A 16,468-nucleotide genomic window follows, 5' to 3' on the forward strand; every position below is an offset into this window, starting at 1 on the left:
TAGTCAAAACAATGTGTGTATCTACCAACATGAGGTCACAATGTCTGAATATTTTGCTACAGAGAAAAAAAGGCAAAGAGACAAAGGTGTCAAAAAGGATGTAATGGAGAGAAACAACAGACCTGGATCAAACAGCAGCTGCAAATACTTTCTTTTTCTTTGCCGACAAATGCAACATAAAGTACGTTTCTTTGCCTGGAAAACTTACCTCTCAACACGTGAGTGGTGCTCATGCAGCAGACCCCCGCCCGTCTGGTTAAAACAAACTAAGACTTACTTGCAACTATTTGACACAGGTCTGCAGAAAGGTGACTATAAACCCTTGGCTGTTGCTACAAGCCATGCCAATCAGACCGATATTGATCACACACACATCAAGCCAAAACTCATCACCACTATGCATTCATTTGCAAGATTTAAACACAAGTTTTGCCCTAGTACAATCTAAACAGCATATCAATATATTCTTGCTACCGAAGAGAGGCGGATATACTGACCCCAGAAGATTATCTATATCTCTGCAGAGGGGAAAATAATATAATATGGTGGCCCTTTTAATAAGAATATTTAAATCATACTGTAACTGCAAAAGTTAAAAATGACAGTACTGTCTAACTTTTCTTAAACAGCTATTCTGATCACCATGTCACCGGACACCACCAATGACGGACTGCGGGTCAAAAGGCATACCAAGCATTTACAGCAAAATCATACAGATATAAGGAAATCTTTTTCGCTTTAATTAATAAATAATATCCATTGCACTCGTTTCATTTTAAATGCAGATTAATTCACAAACACCGTACAGATAAGCCAAAAACAAGTTGAGAACTTAAGAACACACTTTGCAGAACATACTGTTGTCAAAGAGTCACGTCATTGTTGTCATTGTTGTCATGTTGTCTCCGTGGTATTTTGCACTTTACAGTATTCCAGGTCTTTGTGTTTTAGATACTGCGGATGGCACCTGGTAAAAGGTTTTGGCAGGAAGTTACTGTTTCTTAAGGAAGCCCTAATCGGACATTATTCAAACCTTTTGTTTTGAATGCCGTGATCTCGAGATCGCTAGTTAATTATGCAATTAACACTTGAAAACAAAAGGTTGTTTCCTCGTATCACTTGTAATGTTTGGGTCATATCATCCAACGAACAAATGTATTCAAACTGTTCAGATCGATCCGACGGTGGTGAAGGTTAGCGGAAGGATACACGTACATTCAAAGTAAGGTGTTAACAAGGGTACATGTAAAATAAGATGAAATAGTTTATAGTGCAAGCAGTGTAAAACATGTTATCCGAGTCCCTTAGAAATTTTAAAAGAAAATACCACTTTAATTGAGAAGGAAATGTCTTTATTTTTCGAATTTCGGTTGCTGGAAAAAAAATTCCGTTCCAGCTGGATCTGGGCTGTTTGAACGCATTTAGTGTCGGTTGATTTGACTCAAACATGAGCAATAAGAGAAAGAGATGTTTTTCCATGATAACGAGTTAATTACATTGTCATCTTGAAATTACAAAACTTGTTTTCTCGAGATAACGGCATAATTAACTTGGTGATCTCTTGTGATCGCTGGCATTAGAAAAATGTCTTGAATGATGTCCATTTAGGGCTTCCGTAGTTTCTTTATGTACACAAGATGCATACAATATACCTCAGCAGGACCCTGCATGTGCATTTGCACAGACAGCACATGTAGACATATTGTCTCTATTATTGCGCTTCTCCTGCTAAAAAGTTAGCTATTGCTAGGTTAAAATAGTTATAATCTCACTCTCTATAGAATTCATATATATTTCATATATTAAATATTGTTATGGCTCTTGCATCACAGACTTTAATATGCTATGGATTATAGTTAAAAATAGATTATAACTATGACAGCTGCAATTAAGACCGTTGATCTTTTTCCCCAACTGCAAGCTCACAGTAAATCTGTTGTTCAGTTCACAGCAAACAGCTTGGGGAAGATAAATACTTTCTATTTATAATAAACATGAAATGCATTAGAATATTTTAACGAAAAATAATAATAATTTAGAGCCTGTAGCCAACTAATGGGTTCATTAGCCTAAAGAAAATATAGATATAAGTGCTACAGGTAAAGTGGATTCAGTGTTTTCAGTGGATTTAACCTAGCATGACCTACAAATCAACATTTGGCTTTGGTTTAAATTAGATTGTTGAAGAACAAATAGTGTATCTGGTCTAATGACCGATATCGGATTTGCTCTGAGCTGAAAGTAAAGTTAATGCACGGAAACATTAAGGCGTCTCTCAAAGTAAATCTCTGTCACTTGAAACACAACGCTGAGTGTTTTAGTTCTGCAGATAAAGAGATTTTCTCAAGCCTACGTAGGAGCCATGAATTCAGGATCACTGGCGCTCCTTTTTGCAGAACCTGAGCTTTAATTTGCATCGACGTAAAGTATTTGAACGTGAAAATTCAACATAAAAGTCAATTAAAGATGACATATCACATAAGTCTATGGTTACACTTGTCATTTCACTAAGATTTTGGAGTCCATCCACACTTTCTACACTCTTTGCGTTGCTCATGCATGCGTTAAAATTCAAAATCCAGACGACGCAAGTCTTGCAATGTGTTCGATGAAATGGTCTGGCTCAGTGACGTGTGAGTAAAAGTGACTTGGAAGCAACCAGATCTGCTACTTAATTCATCCTCGTGTGGCCAGATGATAAAAGTCACACAGGATACAAGTGTACACCTCGGAGATAGCAGTTTCCTGCACACTTTGCTGTATGTGTGCAGAAGATTTACTGTATTCGCTTTAACCTTATACTCCAGGGGAGCGATCGTCAATGGTTTGGCTTTAAGTGCTCGGATAAAGTTTCTCCATCATGTGGCATATTTCCTATATTATGCCTTCATGCTTGAATCTTCATCATTGTTTGTGACTTTCTCCCCTCTTCGTATTACACCATAGCTTGGTATGAATGTAAGAAGAAGAAAAAAAAGGAGAGAGGTGTCGGTCCCCACGTAGAGAAGTACATCAGCAGTCCTTCAGTGAACATGGTTCACCTTGATTTTAAAATGGAAGAGCGAATATTTAAACCTTGGTCTTCCATAGTCCTGTGCCTGAAGGTCCAAAACAATGTGTTGCTTTAAAAAGTGCAGACATGTTTTCTGAAGTTATCAAATTTTCAATCCTCTTGTGCTTTTACAGTGCAATCTCGTGGGAGAGTCAATTGAAAATGAAGCTGAGTGGAATCATCTGAAGTGATCCCGAGAGCCACTTAAAAGCTGCGTTTCATAAATATGGATGATGATAAGTGCAGCGGCACAAGGATATGGGATGGGTGGTTTTATATACAAGGTTAGGGCGCTAAAGATGTTTCCCCATAAAAGACGAGCAGGACTGTCTCTGTCTTCATTCCATGTCTTCTTTCCTGGAGTGGATTAGAAGTGGCAATATTCTCTGTCACAGATAACCACTCTTCAGTTGCAGACCACAGACTGTCATAAGATGTGAGCAAGAAAATATTGTACTCTTTTCCTCACGGAGCCTTTTTATCTGAACTCTCTTCACCATAAAACATAAATAAAACTAATGTGCAGGCACACTTCAAATGCTCAAGGAATCCTTGGAACACAGCGAACATTTGGTTTCCATGCCTGAACACGACTGAGCTGTGTGATCAATATTACACTCTTTACCCATCAACTACTTCATTTTGTGGTCGATCGATAAAAACTTTAAACTGCACCACTACAATTCCACACAAGCACTCAATAGTATTTGGAGTTGGCTCGAGTTCTCCACAGTCACTCAAATATGATGCTCTTGAATAACAAGTAAATCATGTTATGATGGCAGATTTGCTACAGCAAGAGTTAAGAGGACGACTAAAGACTCCTTTGTCCAGCTTACCTCAGCTGCAAAGAACCAACCGCCGAGGGAACATGCCCTGCAAGCTTATCGAAGACGATATAGATCTCTGTCCCTGATATTAGGCTCTCATTTAATTTGTCACTCATTACATGTCTGCAGCTTTGGCTTTCAATATACAGTACAGCTTCCCGGCCTTGCTCCCAGCGCTGTAGTACTTAATGAAACTGAAACAACCTCCTACTCTCCAATATTCTTTGCAAGATAACAAACCCTGTAAATAGAGTTCTATTCCAATATGCAATATATGTATTTTTAGGAAGAAACATTGCAGCTTCATGTCCGTGTTTCACTCATGTTGAATAGAATCCAATATGCTAAAGTTGTAGTGTTTCAACCAAAGACTTGTTGCTTCCACTTACTCCTCAGAAGCATGCATTTTAATTAATGCTAGCAATCGTTATCTGAGAGAATGTCACTTTTTTCACATATTTTGGAAGAAAACTCGTATAGTCTATTCACCAAAGACGTCACAATATACAAAGATAAAGTCAATGCGGCCCGCCAGTGGCCTCGCTATAAAAGACCACATGATGTCTGAGCTGTCTTTTGCCCTCCATCCCCACAGCAGCCTCCATTTACCTGCTAATTATTCCTTTAATTTGGGAGTCTTTCTCCACTTGCTGGAGCCGTAGCTTCCTCTCACTGTCGTCAAGTCGATTCTGGTACTGTAGGAGGATCTTATTGGTCTGCTGCTCCTGCGTGAGGAGCCTCCGCTCGTACTCCTCCAGCTTTTTGTGGGACATCACCAGACGATCCTTCAAGGAGTTGATCTCCTCCTCATACTCCTTTACCTGAGGCAGAGATATGAAGAGAACGCTATATTAGGAGGGTTTAAATCAGGGGAAGTGATGGAAGTGAGTGCCTTGATTTCTCAGTGGCTAGGGGATTTGAAAGTGAATTTAAGAGACACGCTGAAAAGTAAAAAAAACACCTCCAAATATTCCAAATAAGAAATGCACAGTGAATATACCAAACACTGAAACACATTTGAACACTTGGCCGATTGCTGTTGTTTCCCACACTGTTTGAGACCTGTGGACTTGTGTTAAGACCAGATCTGAGTGCCATCTGCTCGGCAGTGTTAGACATGACTCAATGTTCCTTTTACGTGACGGGCACTTCTGAAACTTAAAAGTGACACCTACCCTGTCCATGCGTGACTCATCCATGCTCTTTGAGTACTCCTTCAGTTTGAACTCTTCACGGTCAATCCGCGAACTTTCAACGTCAGCCGACAGATGAGGCATGTTGGAGACCCAGGCCACTGTCCGCTCGTTGGCTGGGGTTGGAGGATTGAGGGTGGATGGAGTCTGGGAGCCCTGGGAAGAAAGGCCAGCACACTGAATACGGGAACATGAGTTCTTAAGTGGATGAGAGTCGCTTTCATAAGGGCAGGCTTTTATGCAGAGTGCCTCAGAGTTCAAACGTTTTGAGCTGGACCCTGGCGGGACTCAAGACCTCATTCCTGACAATGTTAGTGCCGTTCTAAAAGTCAAATACAGTAACTGATATCTTGCACACATTGTTGAGAAACAGTCACAAGCACAGGTACTGATAGAAAAGAGAAGAATAAAGAGAATAAAATGAGCGTGCAGATGTTACCTGTTTGCTCATGGTGGGTTTGAGCAGGTGCTGCTGCTGTTGCTGAGAATGTTGCTGTGGTGACTGTTGAGTGCCCTGGCTGGTGGTTCCCTGTGGACTCTGGCTTTCCCTGACAGAGCTCTGCTGGTGGGGCAGGCCCGGGGCAGTGTTGTCTTTGACCGACAGCTGCCGGGACCCGTGCTGCCTGCCGCCGTAGCCGGACTCCGGCGACTGGAGGAGATTCCCGCTCGGCGGTCGCGTTTTAGCTAGAGCAGCCGGTGCAGCAGCCGCACTGACGGACAGCTGATGGGACGTCTGGGACTTGACGCGCTGGGAGGGAGGCGGGGCAACTGAACTCTGGCGCACGGGTTGGACTGTGGTGGGGGGCGTGGTGGCCAGGGAGGAGTGGGAGGTTCCCGTCTGCGAGGTCAGGCCCATCATTTGTTGTTGCTGTTGGAGGTTATCCTAAGGAAGAAAAATAGTAAATAATTACTCAGCATTTTCCTTGTTGTTTCAGTTCGTTTTGGGGAAGATGGTGCTACTTTTAACTTGGAGGTTAGTCAGATCGAAAAAAGCCCTGTGTTAGTATCTCAATCATTTTTTTAAATCATTTTTTTGGGATCTATAAAATGTTGGATAAAAAGTAAAAAGATGTAGATCACAACTTTCAATCTTTTTTTGTTCATTTTATCTGACCAAGAGCCTGACACCCAATGAGATTCAGTTTACTATCACAACAGACAAAGAAAAGGCTTCAAGCGTTCAGAATAATTTAAAAGAGACATAAAAGTCGACACAAAGTGGCTTTAAGAGGAGCACAATGAACATGCATGTACCTGCACCTGCATGGACATCTGCCTGCGTCCATATTCAGCCCTGCTGTAGTCGTCACTGTAGCTGTGAGAGTGGATGATGCTGGGTTGGCCCAGGTGACCGTCCCTGGTCCTGAGGGTGGACAGGTCCTCACTGCGAGAGAACCCCCCGTGGGCGAACTGTGGCATGTAGGTCGGGTGAGAGGGATCAGGCTCTGGGGCCAGGAGCAGCGGTGCTGGAGGCTGGGCCCGGCTGTGCTGGTGATGGAGCTGTTGCTGTTGAGGCCCATCAGCAGTCGCCAGATGAAAGAGGGGATTCTGGAAGGAAAGCGGGTAGCGCATGGCGGCGGCCTGCTGTTGCTGCTGCTGGGATAGCGAGTCGGTGGTGTTGCCCATCTGGCTCAGCTGGCTCAGCCGAAGGCCGCCGGACATGCTGGAGCCGCCAGAGCCAGCTGACAACCTCCCACCGGCCCGCAGCTGGCTGCTCAGGCCCGACCCCAGGCCGCCACCGCCTCCGCTGCTCAGCCCTCCGAAGCTGCCCATGCCGGCGATGGAGGCCTGGGAGGAGTTGAGCATGTCCACCGACTGCAGGTTAGACACGCTGTTCATTCGGGAATCCTGGAGGTCCATCATAGATACGCTTTTATTGACACTGAGTAGCTAAGTAATAAGGGATGTGAGAGGCTATTGTGCCCCCTGATATTATGTATGTTACGTGGCCACGGATGATATGGGTGAGGGTGGTGCGGGTGTTTTTACCGCGAGGCCTGGATATCGGAATGCCTCAAAGTATTTCCCAGGAAATACCGCTAGGATGAGTTGCGTGGTGAATCAGTGGAAAAAAAGCAGATGTCATGATAAACTACAGCCTCGGTCACACCATGGCAGATTCTATTACGTATGGCGAACATGCATGTATTACTAACCTCACTTTGGTATAGACAGACCTAGTGGATGGGATGATGATTCCCCAAGTCAGTGTTGTAAAACTCACCTTAGGGTCTGGTTCTGTGATGTCCGAGCTGCTTGTGCAGTAAGCCGGGCTGGATCGGGCCAAGGGAGGGCGCGATACGTAAAACATGTCTTTGGAGGACGCTCGCTGCAGTTGGTCACGGTCCTGAAAATTCATCTGGGAGCGGGATGGCATGACCCCTCCGGTGGAGGTGGGGGAAGGCAAGCGAGTGATATCTATAGAGCTGGAGGACAGCAGTGAGTAAGGCCAACAATAGCTGACGATAGAGACTGCGAAGTAATTAGAGCGGGTCGATAATCAACTAGTCGATCTACAATAGAGCAATTTGAATATTTACTGGTTTCCTTCATCTTGTACAATACCAACAGATCAAAGTTTCAGAATTTGACGATACACTTATACTGTTTAGAGCTTAACATGGCCTACCTATTGAGATCCCTCATCATGAGATTTTGGAACTCGGACGAGATTCCCCTGTTGAAGCTCGGCCGTGACAGCAGCCTGTCTGTCTGCCTCTCCGGCACCCTGTCTGTCTGATGGCTGGGCTGCCTCTGGAGGTGTGGGTTACGCAAGGCCATACTGATGTCATTCAGGAGGCGAGGCAAAGGACCCAGTTTGATGATGGCATCCTGTGGTTCAAAGAAAACCAGTTTTGCTGAGTTTTGCTGCGGAATTCAAAAAATAATTGATTTTTGAGTTATCTTACGAGAGTTCATTAAAATGACACATATCCATCTCCACCTAAGTAAATGACAACTCAAGCCTAATAATAATAATTACTCATTTAGCAAGAAATGTGAGGTGTACAATATAATGCTATTCAATACAACAGCTCGGAAAAAAATATGACTTTTGTTGTCAGAAAGATCCACGGAAAAGTAATGTACTTCAAGCCATAATTAGTTTTATACTGGACTTTATTATAATATTATGTGTCGCTATTGTTTATTTCCCTTTACATGAGACCACAATGTAGGTGATCCTGTATGGCAAGGTGATTCAAAATACAGCAACATTAACAAATAAGAACGATAGATAATTATTTTGGAAAGAATGAGTGTAAACGTTTTAGTTTATAATGGCAGAGATGATGTGTCATGTTTGGGTTTACCTTGCTGAGCTGAGAGATGACCTCCCAGAGGAGACTGTGGAGTATGGACAGCTCCCTGCCCAGGTCGATGTATCCCTCGAAACCGCCCGCATTGCTGACACTGTCAATGTTTGAGATCTCGTACAGGAACTGCTGCATGGAGCCCCACTCCATCTCTAAAAACTCATTCATGAAACACATGTAATCCTCTTTATTGCCAAACCTGCAGATGGGAAAGGAAGAAAAGGCCAGTGAGGAGATAAGCCGGTGAGAAGAGAAGGAAAAGTGACGAGAAAACATAGAAAAACAAGTGAGCAACGTATGACAGGAAAATGAAATGTCAACAACGTATGACGGGAAAATGAAATGTCAACTGGAGTCACAATTTATGATAACTCTTACACTGAGGTTCTGTTGAAACATTGTGGCATAAACAATCTATGAAATGTGTCTGTTAAAAATGAAAGTTGCACATGATACCTTTATCTCATCACTTATAATGTGGTTATGAATCAAGTTTGTGGTCAAAACAACTTAAAAACATGGAGCATTTTGACGTTTCTAGCACATCGTGATGGGAAATTATGGAACATTATTCACTCATTGTCAAAATAGCGTTATAATGGAAATGAATGTACGGTATGATGTTTTTATTTTAAAAAGAGAATAAACATGCAACTTTTCATGAGTTTGGATTGAAAGGGAAAAACTGTCTGGCGGCGTAACCCAGTGTTCAGTCCTCAGACCACTAATATTCACCATTGTTATCAATATAGCTGGATACTAATGATCCACATGTTTAAGTTCTGTATATGCAGATGACACTGATGTCATTTACTATTGTGTCTATTGTCTCAATTATGCTTGTGCCTTATATTTCTTATTATTATTTTGATCTAAATATAGTTTTGAATGCAGGTAAACTAAACTTATGTTGTTGTATACCAAGATATCATTATTATAAGCATTTTAGGCAATGCAGGGAAAGAAGACTGAACATAATATAATGTAAAATATTATTTTGTGTATGTCAACTTTGCTGTACTCAAAGAAAAGATTGGTTGCTTCTATATTTGTATAATTGATTGATTATGGGTTTTGATTGACTGCCTACTGTTTAAGCATGTGTGAAGGCTGTAAGTAAAATGCAATAAAACTGACTTGGAGAAGTTAGCCAGGTTTTGCACTACTTTAGCGATGAGGGTGAGCGTGCGTGACGTCTGCTCATCGGGATACTCCTGGGTGAGGTTGAAGAGCGATGGGGACATGATGGCAGGACACAGGAAGCGCAGGAAGAGGGAACCACTGATGAGACGGTCGGCGATGTCTTCTCGACCTCTCTCAGCACAGCGCACTCTCCAGGAGGCAAAAACTTCCTTTAGCTCTCGAGGGAAAACACTGCGAAGGGGACAAACACTACATGTCAGGGTCGGAAACAAGCTGGACATTCATAGTTCCTTCAGTTCCCCGTGAAAGAAACTGAAGTACCATGCATCTTTTAAATAGCGGAGAGGAATACACGCGCAAAATGAAGCACTGCATGACTACTCACCAATGGGAGTTAACGATCTTGCAGAGTGCTAGTTCACAGCACATTCGGAGATTGGCTTGGTGGTCTGGGAGCACAGAGGGTGGTGTTCTCATGGGGTCCACTTCGCAATTTTCCTCTGACTCATACAAGGCCCTTATGAACTCCCCTACAAATGGCATTTCATTAGTAACAGCAAAATGGTAGAACCTATCATCAAGATCAGTTCAGTTTCGTTAAAAGCAGCAGCGGCAACAACAGCAACCAACGGTACAAAAAGAAAACCATTATGGGAAAGTTTGAAAGCAGAGAATTCAACAGATCAAATGCAGTGTTGTTACAAGACATGTTGCAGTTATAGTGAATGATTTAAACCTTAGTAAGCATGTTGAAAAGAAAAGCTAAGACTGCATTTTTCCACCTGAGATATGTTTTAAAAATCAGACCATATTTTGCTCATCCTGAAAGAAATTGATTGTGGGTTGGTGTTCTCTCATCTGGATCTTTTAACAGGATCAACGATGAATATCAGTGAACAGTTTACACAATTGCCAGCGATTTAACAAATACAAGTTAAAGAGTGCACATGACACCCATCTTAGCATCTTTACATTGGCTTCCTGTCTCTTCTAAAGTTTTAATCTTTTACATTTGAAAGTTTCTTTCCCACATTTTAATTGATTTGTTTTGAAATACACACAATTTGATGTAAAGCACTTTGAGCTGCACTGTCTGTATACAAAGTGTATTTTATATATTTTTCTACACCATTTCAATTTAACCACAAAATTCCTCTTCCTGTTTACAAGTATCCAGACTAATGGTGGTTGAATACGTCAATGTAGAGCCAGTAATTCCAAACGACAATGTAATTGATTTTGTATGTACTGAAAACATTCATTAATGCCATTAATGATCTTCCTTTAGGGAAGCTGTGTGTTACTCTTCTTTTGAGAAGAGCTGCATCTTGATCCAGCAGACATCAGACACAACTCATCAAACTCGACTCTGGGTAAGGTGGAACGTTTTAAATAATAAGATCCTCCCACAAAACCAAACATGGAGGCAGACTGAGAGAAAGTAGGAAACAGGATCTACTCTAGCAGGACTTTTCCTTGAATTAAAAGTCTTGTCGTTCCAACACATCCAAAGGTTAATCTCCTGAATATTAAATATATGCTTAAATTCGTACAGTCACAAACTCAAACATCAAGTGACCCACTGCTCACCTATCGCATCCTTGAGGTACTTATGTCCGATCAGTTTGAGGTACTCTTCTATGGCTTTGGTGGCCAGAGTGTTCTCTCTGAATATAAGGTGTTCTCGGTCGATGAATCTGTCCACCTCGCACATCGCCATGTCTGACAGGAAGTCCTGGAGAAAGAGAGGAAAGCAATGATTGTTCTTTATTATACAACATGTTTACAGAAGAAATGGAAAAAAAGGACTGAAAAAAGGTTGGTTTTATATCATTTTCACATACTGATAAGTCACCTAGAGTTGTTCCTACCTTAGCTTTCCCAGTGCTCTGCAGTATATGCACCAATGCACAGGCCACTTCCTCTTTGCTCTTGACACTCAGCACGGGCTCCAGCACAGCACACAGGGTGCGGTAGTTATTGGTGACATACTCTGCAAACTCCTTGTACAGCTCCATGGGCAGGATGTTCATGGTCTGGAAGCGGGATTTGAGGCGTAGGGATGCGTTGATTATCTTCCCCCCTCCGGCACCAGCTCCCTTAGTGAGGACGCTGGGCTGGATGACCGGGTACCACTGCTCCACAAACTGACGTCCGGTGATGCTTGAGATGGGGATGCTCACAAGCCCTAAGTATGTGCTCTTTTCCTTAGAGAGAGAGAGAGAAAAAAAAGTAGATATTAGTCGAGATAAGCATGTGTCGATGAAAAGTTTTATATAAATAAATCTGAAATGTCAAAAAAGCTTCAGCACTGAATAAATGACGAGGAGCAACTAACATCGGATCCCCGGAGAGTCGTTTGAAGATAGAAATGAATTTGCTATGATGGTGCTACTCTTGTACTAAATTAGAAAAGAAATGATCGGATTTGTGACTCACTATTGTATTGTCTTGCTTAAAAAAATATTGTTTCTACAAGTGACAAATCCTAAAGGGAAAAAAACCCAATATTTTTACTGCCTAACAGCACAAAATGGCCATAATGCTGTGTATCCACAGGGGGCTGGTAGGGTTGGTGACCCATAGCAATGACTCAAAGATTACGTCATTAATTAAGAATGTTTCTGGATTGTCTTTCTCTTCGAGCCTTTGCTCTGTTTGTGAACAGACTCGCTGCAGTTTGAAGACTCTCCCGTTTCTCTCCGACGCCATTAACGCAAATGACAAAAAGCAGTGCCACCGCAGACAAGACCCCATTTTGCTGTTGGCTATTTTATCATAAAGCCACTGAATGAAAAAGCAGCTACTTTGCATAATTGTACCTTCTGACAGTTTGTTATTTTCTCATCTTTTTTGTTTTTGTTGAACCAATGCTCTAACAAGCCAAATTGCTTATTTCTGTTGTAAAAATGTTGGAGAAAGGGGGGTGATGAAGATTTTTAACTAACTTTTAAGTTCAAAATGAACTTTCAGGACTATCATCATCTCAAACCTTAATTGTTAGAAAATTGTTGTTTCTTATTTACACACCCAGCAGTTAGGGATCAACACTATCATTCATTTAAAACACCTGAGTAATGTAACTCCAATATTCTCTCTCGTTTTAACATTGTTTTTGGTCCCTGGCAGCTCCTGAGGGAAATATCTGGCTCCTTAGCTGCTAAATGCTCCACCAGTTAGTCGCCAACTGTGTCTGTCTGCTGTCTGGTGCTGAGAAAGTACAGTAAAGTGGGTTGTTTTGTCCTCGCTGAAAACAGCTGCCGTGCTGTGGCAGAGAACAACGCTTTGAGAAGAGTGAAGAGAAAGAGTAAAGCTTGGGGACGGACAGCTAAACAATGATCAAAATGTATCACGCTGTCGGTTCATCAGTACGAGTGTAGCAACTTGAGAAATCCTTTTTTTGGTATATTTGAGTGATTGAATCTTTTTTCGTTTTATAAAATCATAGCACATCTTTAAGCATCAAAAGGCTAAAATCAACCAAATATTACCACAGTGGTCCTGCCACACTAGCCTCTATCAGACCGCCATGTTACCCTACAGATCTCTTTGTCACCTTGCGTCTCTTCTTGTCCGTCTCCTTGTATAGATGAAGGCGTAGGTTGCGGACAGCAGGCAGGTTGTTGAATTCGAAGTGCTCGCCCCAGAAAACGGTGTCGGTGCGGGGCTTGCTGGTGGTGCGTGCGTACAGCATGTCGTCCAGGCAGAGCTCGCAGTAGTAGCGTTTCTTGGCTGGAAGCTCGCGGGCCTCGATGATCCACAGTTTGAGTACATTGTCCACCCTTCGGCTGTTGTCCTGCGTGGACATGGAGTCAGGTCAAATAAGGTCAAGTGCATCTACTGTCATAAAAACGCTGTACAGGAGAAGATGGGGAAAAGCATGGCAGACAGCAAAGAAAAAGAGTTCTGAGATATGGAAATCGAGACAGTGTGTGTGTGTGTGTGTGTGCGTGTGTGTGTGTGTGTGTGTGTGTGTGTGTGTGTGTGTGTGTGTGTGTGTGTGTGTGTGTGAATGAAAGGCGACAGCTGGTCAGCCTGCAGGAGGAAATGACAAAAAAATAGCTGGTGACATGGCGGTTGTGCTACTGGGGATAGCAGGCTGTACTTTATAAAGTGATCTCAACTCTGGACTTAAATACAGAAACAGACGTCAGTGAGACAGGTACACAGAAAAAGACAGATAACAAAAAGATGTGAAGAACAGCAGGTGAGTGGTTTCACTGGCTGAAAAAAAGGAATCCACTTCAACGTAGAAAGACACAAATGACACAATGCAGGTGTGGTGCAAAGGCGAGGGACAAACAATGGTGGTAATGTTTCTGTAGACAGCTACACTTCCCAATCATGATGACAAAGCCCAAGCTATATTTGACATCCCCCATGGGAGGACAGAGTGCCGTGTTTAGAGTGATGTTTCACCAAACGGGGGGCGGGGGGGGGGGGCTGACTCATTTCAGTTGGGCCCAAATGCCATTGTTGTTGGCCCCTGTTGGCTTCAGACCATTTAAGTCCTAATTTAGACGAGTCAATATGCGAGCACCAGCTAGATTCACGGCTCTTAAGTTCCCCATTTGTATGCTCTTTGATAACCGGCACCAAACACGAGGCATAATTAATTTCAACCGTCTGAGTTTGAATGCGCTGGGCATCTGGTGGCTCAGTTTGCAAGTGCACATACAGTGCAGCAGCACCAGCATGGGCTCGAGTGCTCCACCTTGATATCGTGTTACATCTTTCCTAGTTACACTCAGATCTCGATTTCACTACCAGAAAAACTAGTAAAAACATGAAAGCAGGTTGAAAGTGGCTGCTCTCCTTTTGAAAACAAGCAAACAACCGAACCTCAAAGAGGGAATTAAAAGGCTCCAGAAAGTTAAGAAGCATAATGATTGTCTTTGTCTCTGTAGTGGGTCTTATCTCTGTCGTTGCATCTGGTCTGCGATGCACGGTGCGTGTTGTTTCAGGGTAATAGGGGGACGAGTTTGGAGAGAGCCCCCGTGTGGAGTCCTTGGAGCTCCATGACTCAGCCAGGAACCCCGCGGCCTGAGCATCTGGACGAGGCATTCAGCTCGGGCAATGTTTCATCTCAGTCTGGCTTAATAACTCTTAGTCCCTGGTTGCCATCAAAGCTGCATGTATCGCATGCCTGTTCACTTTCTTTAATAACAGCGAGGGGAAATATGGGACAATTTTGCAGAACTATGAAATCTGGGTGAAAATTAGGATATTGGTTTTTGAGCCAATATGACGGACTGAGATTTATAGATTTTTTAAGCTGTGAGGATGGAAATACGACCACAGTACCTTAAAGCTGCACTAGGAAAGATTGTTTTATGTGGAAATACACATGGATTATCTGCTTGAATCATACAGAAGAGCTGCATCCCATCTGCAATAATTAACTGTAATCTGGTGTCATATATGATGAACATACAGACATTGGGCCGCATGCAAGGACATTTTCTTGTTCTCATCCCTAACCGCTCCTTTTTTTTCTGTGAGGTTTGTTGGTAGGAATGATCCAAGTCGGATTCACCGAACTCTCTTTGTTGTAAATCCCTCATTTCACAAACGTTCGTGTTAGTAAATCTTACATCCATGACTAAAACGAGAGGAGGTCACCGGGACACGACAGTCATGGAGATATTAGACGGAATAACATTATAGCAGTAGGTGATGTTTCACTGTCAGGTGCAACAGAAGATCATGACAGCAACCTGCAGTATAACCCTGAGGCTGTCCAAGTGAGAGGACTCTATGTAAGGTGCTGTGCTGAAAAATCGTACAACTTTAAAACCCTTAACCCTCACATAATAACAATAATACATTTGTCTCGGATCAATATTTCATTTTAGTTACTTAGGAATCACATTTAAACACCAAATTAATTCAAGTTAAGGTCAAAGGCATCTGTACAAGACTCATACTACAGGTCTGGACCACACTTAAGGCCGTTACACAACTAGTAACGGCGTGACGAATAAGTGACACAAAAATGTGTAATACGGCCTGTGAATATTTTGCATTAAAACTATTTATACTGGCAGCGATTTTAATTTTCAACAGTTGTAACACCTTTTCAATGAAAGGTTCAAAAATGTGCAAAGGCAGAGGACCAACTATAGTGGGATCCCATTAACCCACTACAGCGCCTGACAGTCTGTGTGAGGTAAACTGTTGATTAGCTTAAGCTACTGTGAGATATTTTCTTTTAGCAAAATGTTTTGAGAGAATTTTAGCTCCCCCAGTTAACAGTTACGCAGTGGAAATGTCTAGGGCTTTTATTGTGAAAGGTAAGAACTGAAGGAGTGGATCTGGTTTGTGCTGCCTTTGTGTAGGTTGAGAGGGGTGATAAAGTGTGCCTTCTTGGTTTGGACTCATGGATGTATAAAGAGAAATCTAGATACAGCGGAAGAGGGGCGCATAAAGCTAAAAAGGTTCTGAGTCTAGAATTCCAAATGTTTCTAAAATACCCAGATCTTATACCAATCTTCCACAACCATGGGCCGATAAAAAAGCAAACTAGCGTTTCCTTTATCCCCGCCTCACAGCCCTCGTTCCCGTGCTCATTCACATGAACGGAGGAAGGAAAATACCTCTAGATTCGGCTATTTTTATTGATTAAAATAAGGGCTAGCGTTCACACTGGGAAGTTTCTTTACCTAAAAAAAAAAAATTGCTGATAATTTAAAGATGTCTCTTTTCCAATTTAAGTCGAAGGGGAAAAGTTTTTTTAGGCCTCACAGCATAGCGGGACGGACCCAGAAATTGAAATCCTACCGTCTACCAACTAACAACATTTTTTGTTCAAAGCCAGGTGATCTTCCTGTGGGCTTGTTCGGACTATGAAAGCTACGTGATGTTGTGATGTTGTACTTAAAGTGGAAGCTTTAAGTGGAGATATCTCCACTCTGCACAACATGATTGGTTGAT

General features: G+C 42.4%; 1 protein-coding gene across 12 annotated transcripts in view; it reads right to left on the reverse strand.

Moving 5' to 3' along the window:
* The window catches only part of syngap1b (synaptic Ras GTPase activating protein 1b), a 126,529-nt gene that overhangs the window by 18,597 nt on the left and 91,464 nt on the right, over positions 1-16,468 (reverse strand). For 6 of the 12 annotated variants that reach the window (XM_031867336.1, XM_031867340.1, XM_031867331.1 and 3 more), the window contains 12 exons: positions 13,092-13,331; positions 11,407-11,742; positions 11,126-11,270; positions 9,921-10,065; positions 9,530-9,766; positions 8,390-8,591; positions 7,705-7,943; positions 7,300-7,501; positions 6,330-6,923; positions 5,515-5,958; positions 5,058-5,231; positions 4,492-4,703 (listed from right to left, as the gene is read on the reverse strand). In XM_031867336.1, the coding sequence (XP_031723196.1) occupies positions 4,492-4,703; positions 5,058-5,231; positions 5,515-5,958; positions 6,330-6,923; positions 7,300-7,501; positions 7,705-7,943; positions 8,390-8,591; positions 9,530-9,766; positions 9,921-10,065; positions 11,126-11,270; positions 11,407-11,742; positions 13,092-13,331 (3,170 nt within the window). Of the gene's footprint in view, positions 1-2,010; positions 3,410-4,491; positions 4,704-5,057; positions 5,232-5,514; positions 5,959-6,329; positions 6,924-7,299; positions 7,502-7,704; positions 7,944-8,389; positions 8,592-9,529; positions 9,767-9,920; positions 10,066-11,125; positions 11,271-11,406; positions 11,743-13,091; positions 13,332-16,468 lie in introns of those variants that run through there. The other 6 variants (XM_031867341.1, XM_031867334.1, XM_031867339.1 and 3 more) reach the window with 6 other exon arrangements.

Source organism: Anarrhichthys ocellatus, unplaced genomic scaffold, assembly GCF_004355925.1.
Source record: "Anarrhichthys ocellatus isolate YVR2014 unplaced genomic scaffold, GSC_Weel_1.0 scaffold39, whole genome shotgun sequence".
NCBI lineage: Eukaryota > Metazoa > Chordata > Actinopteri > Perciformes > Anarhichadidae > Anarrhichthys > Anarrhichthys ocellatus.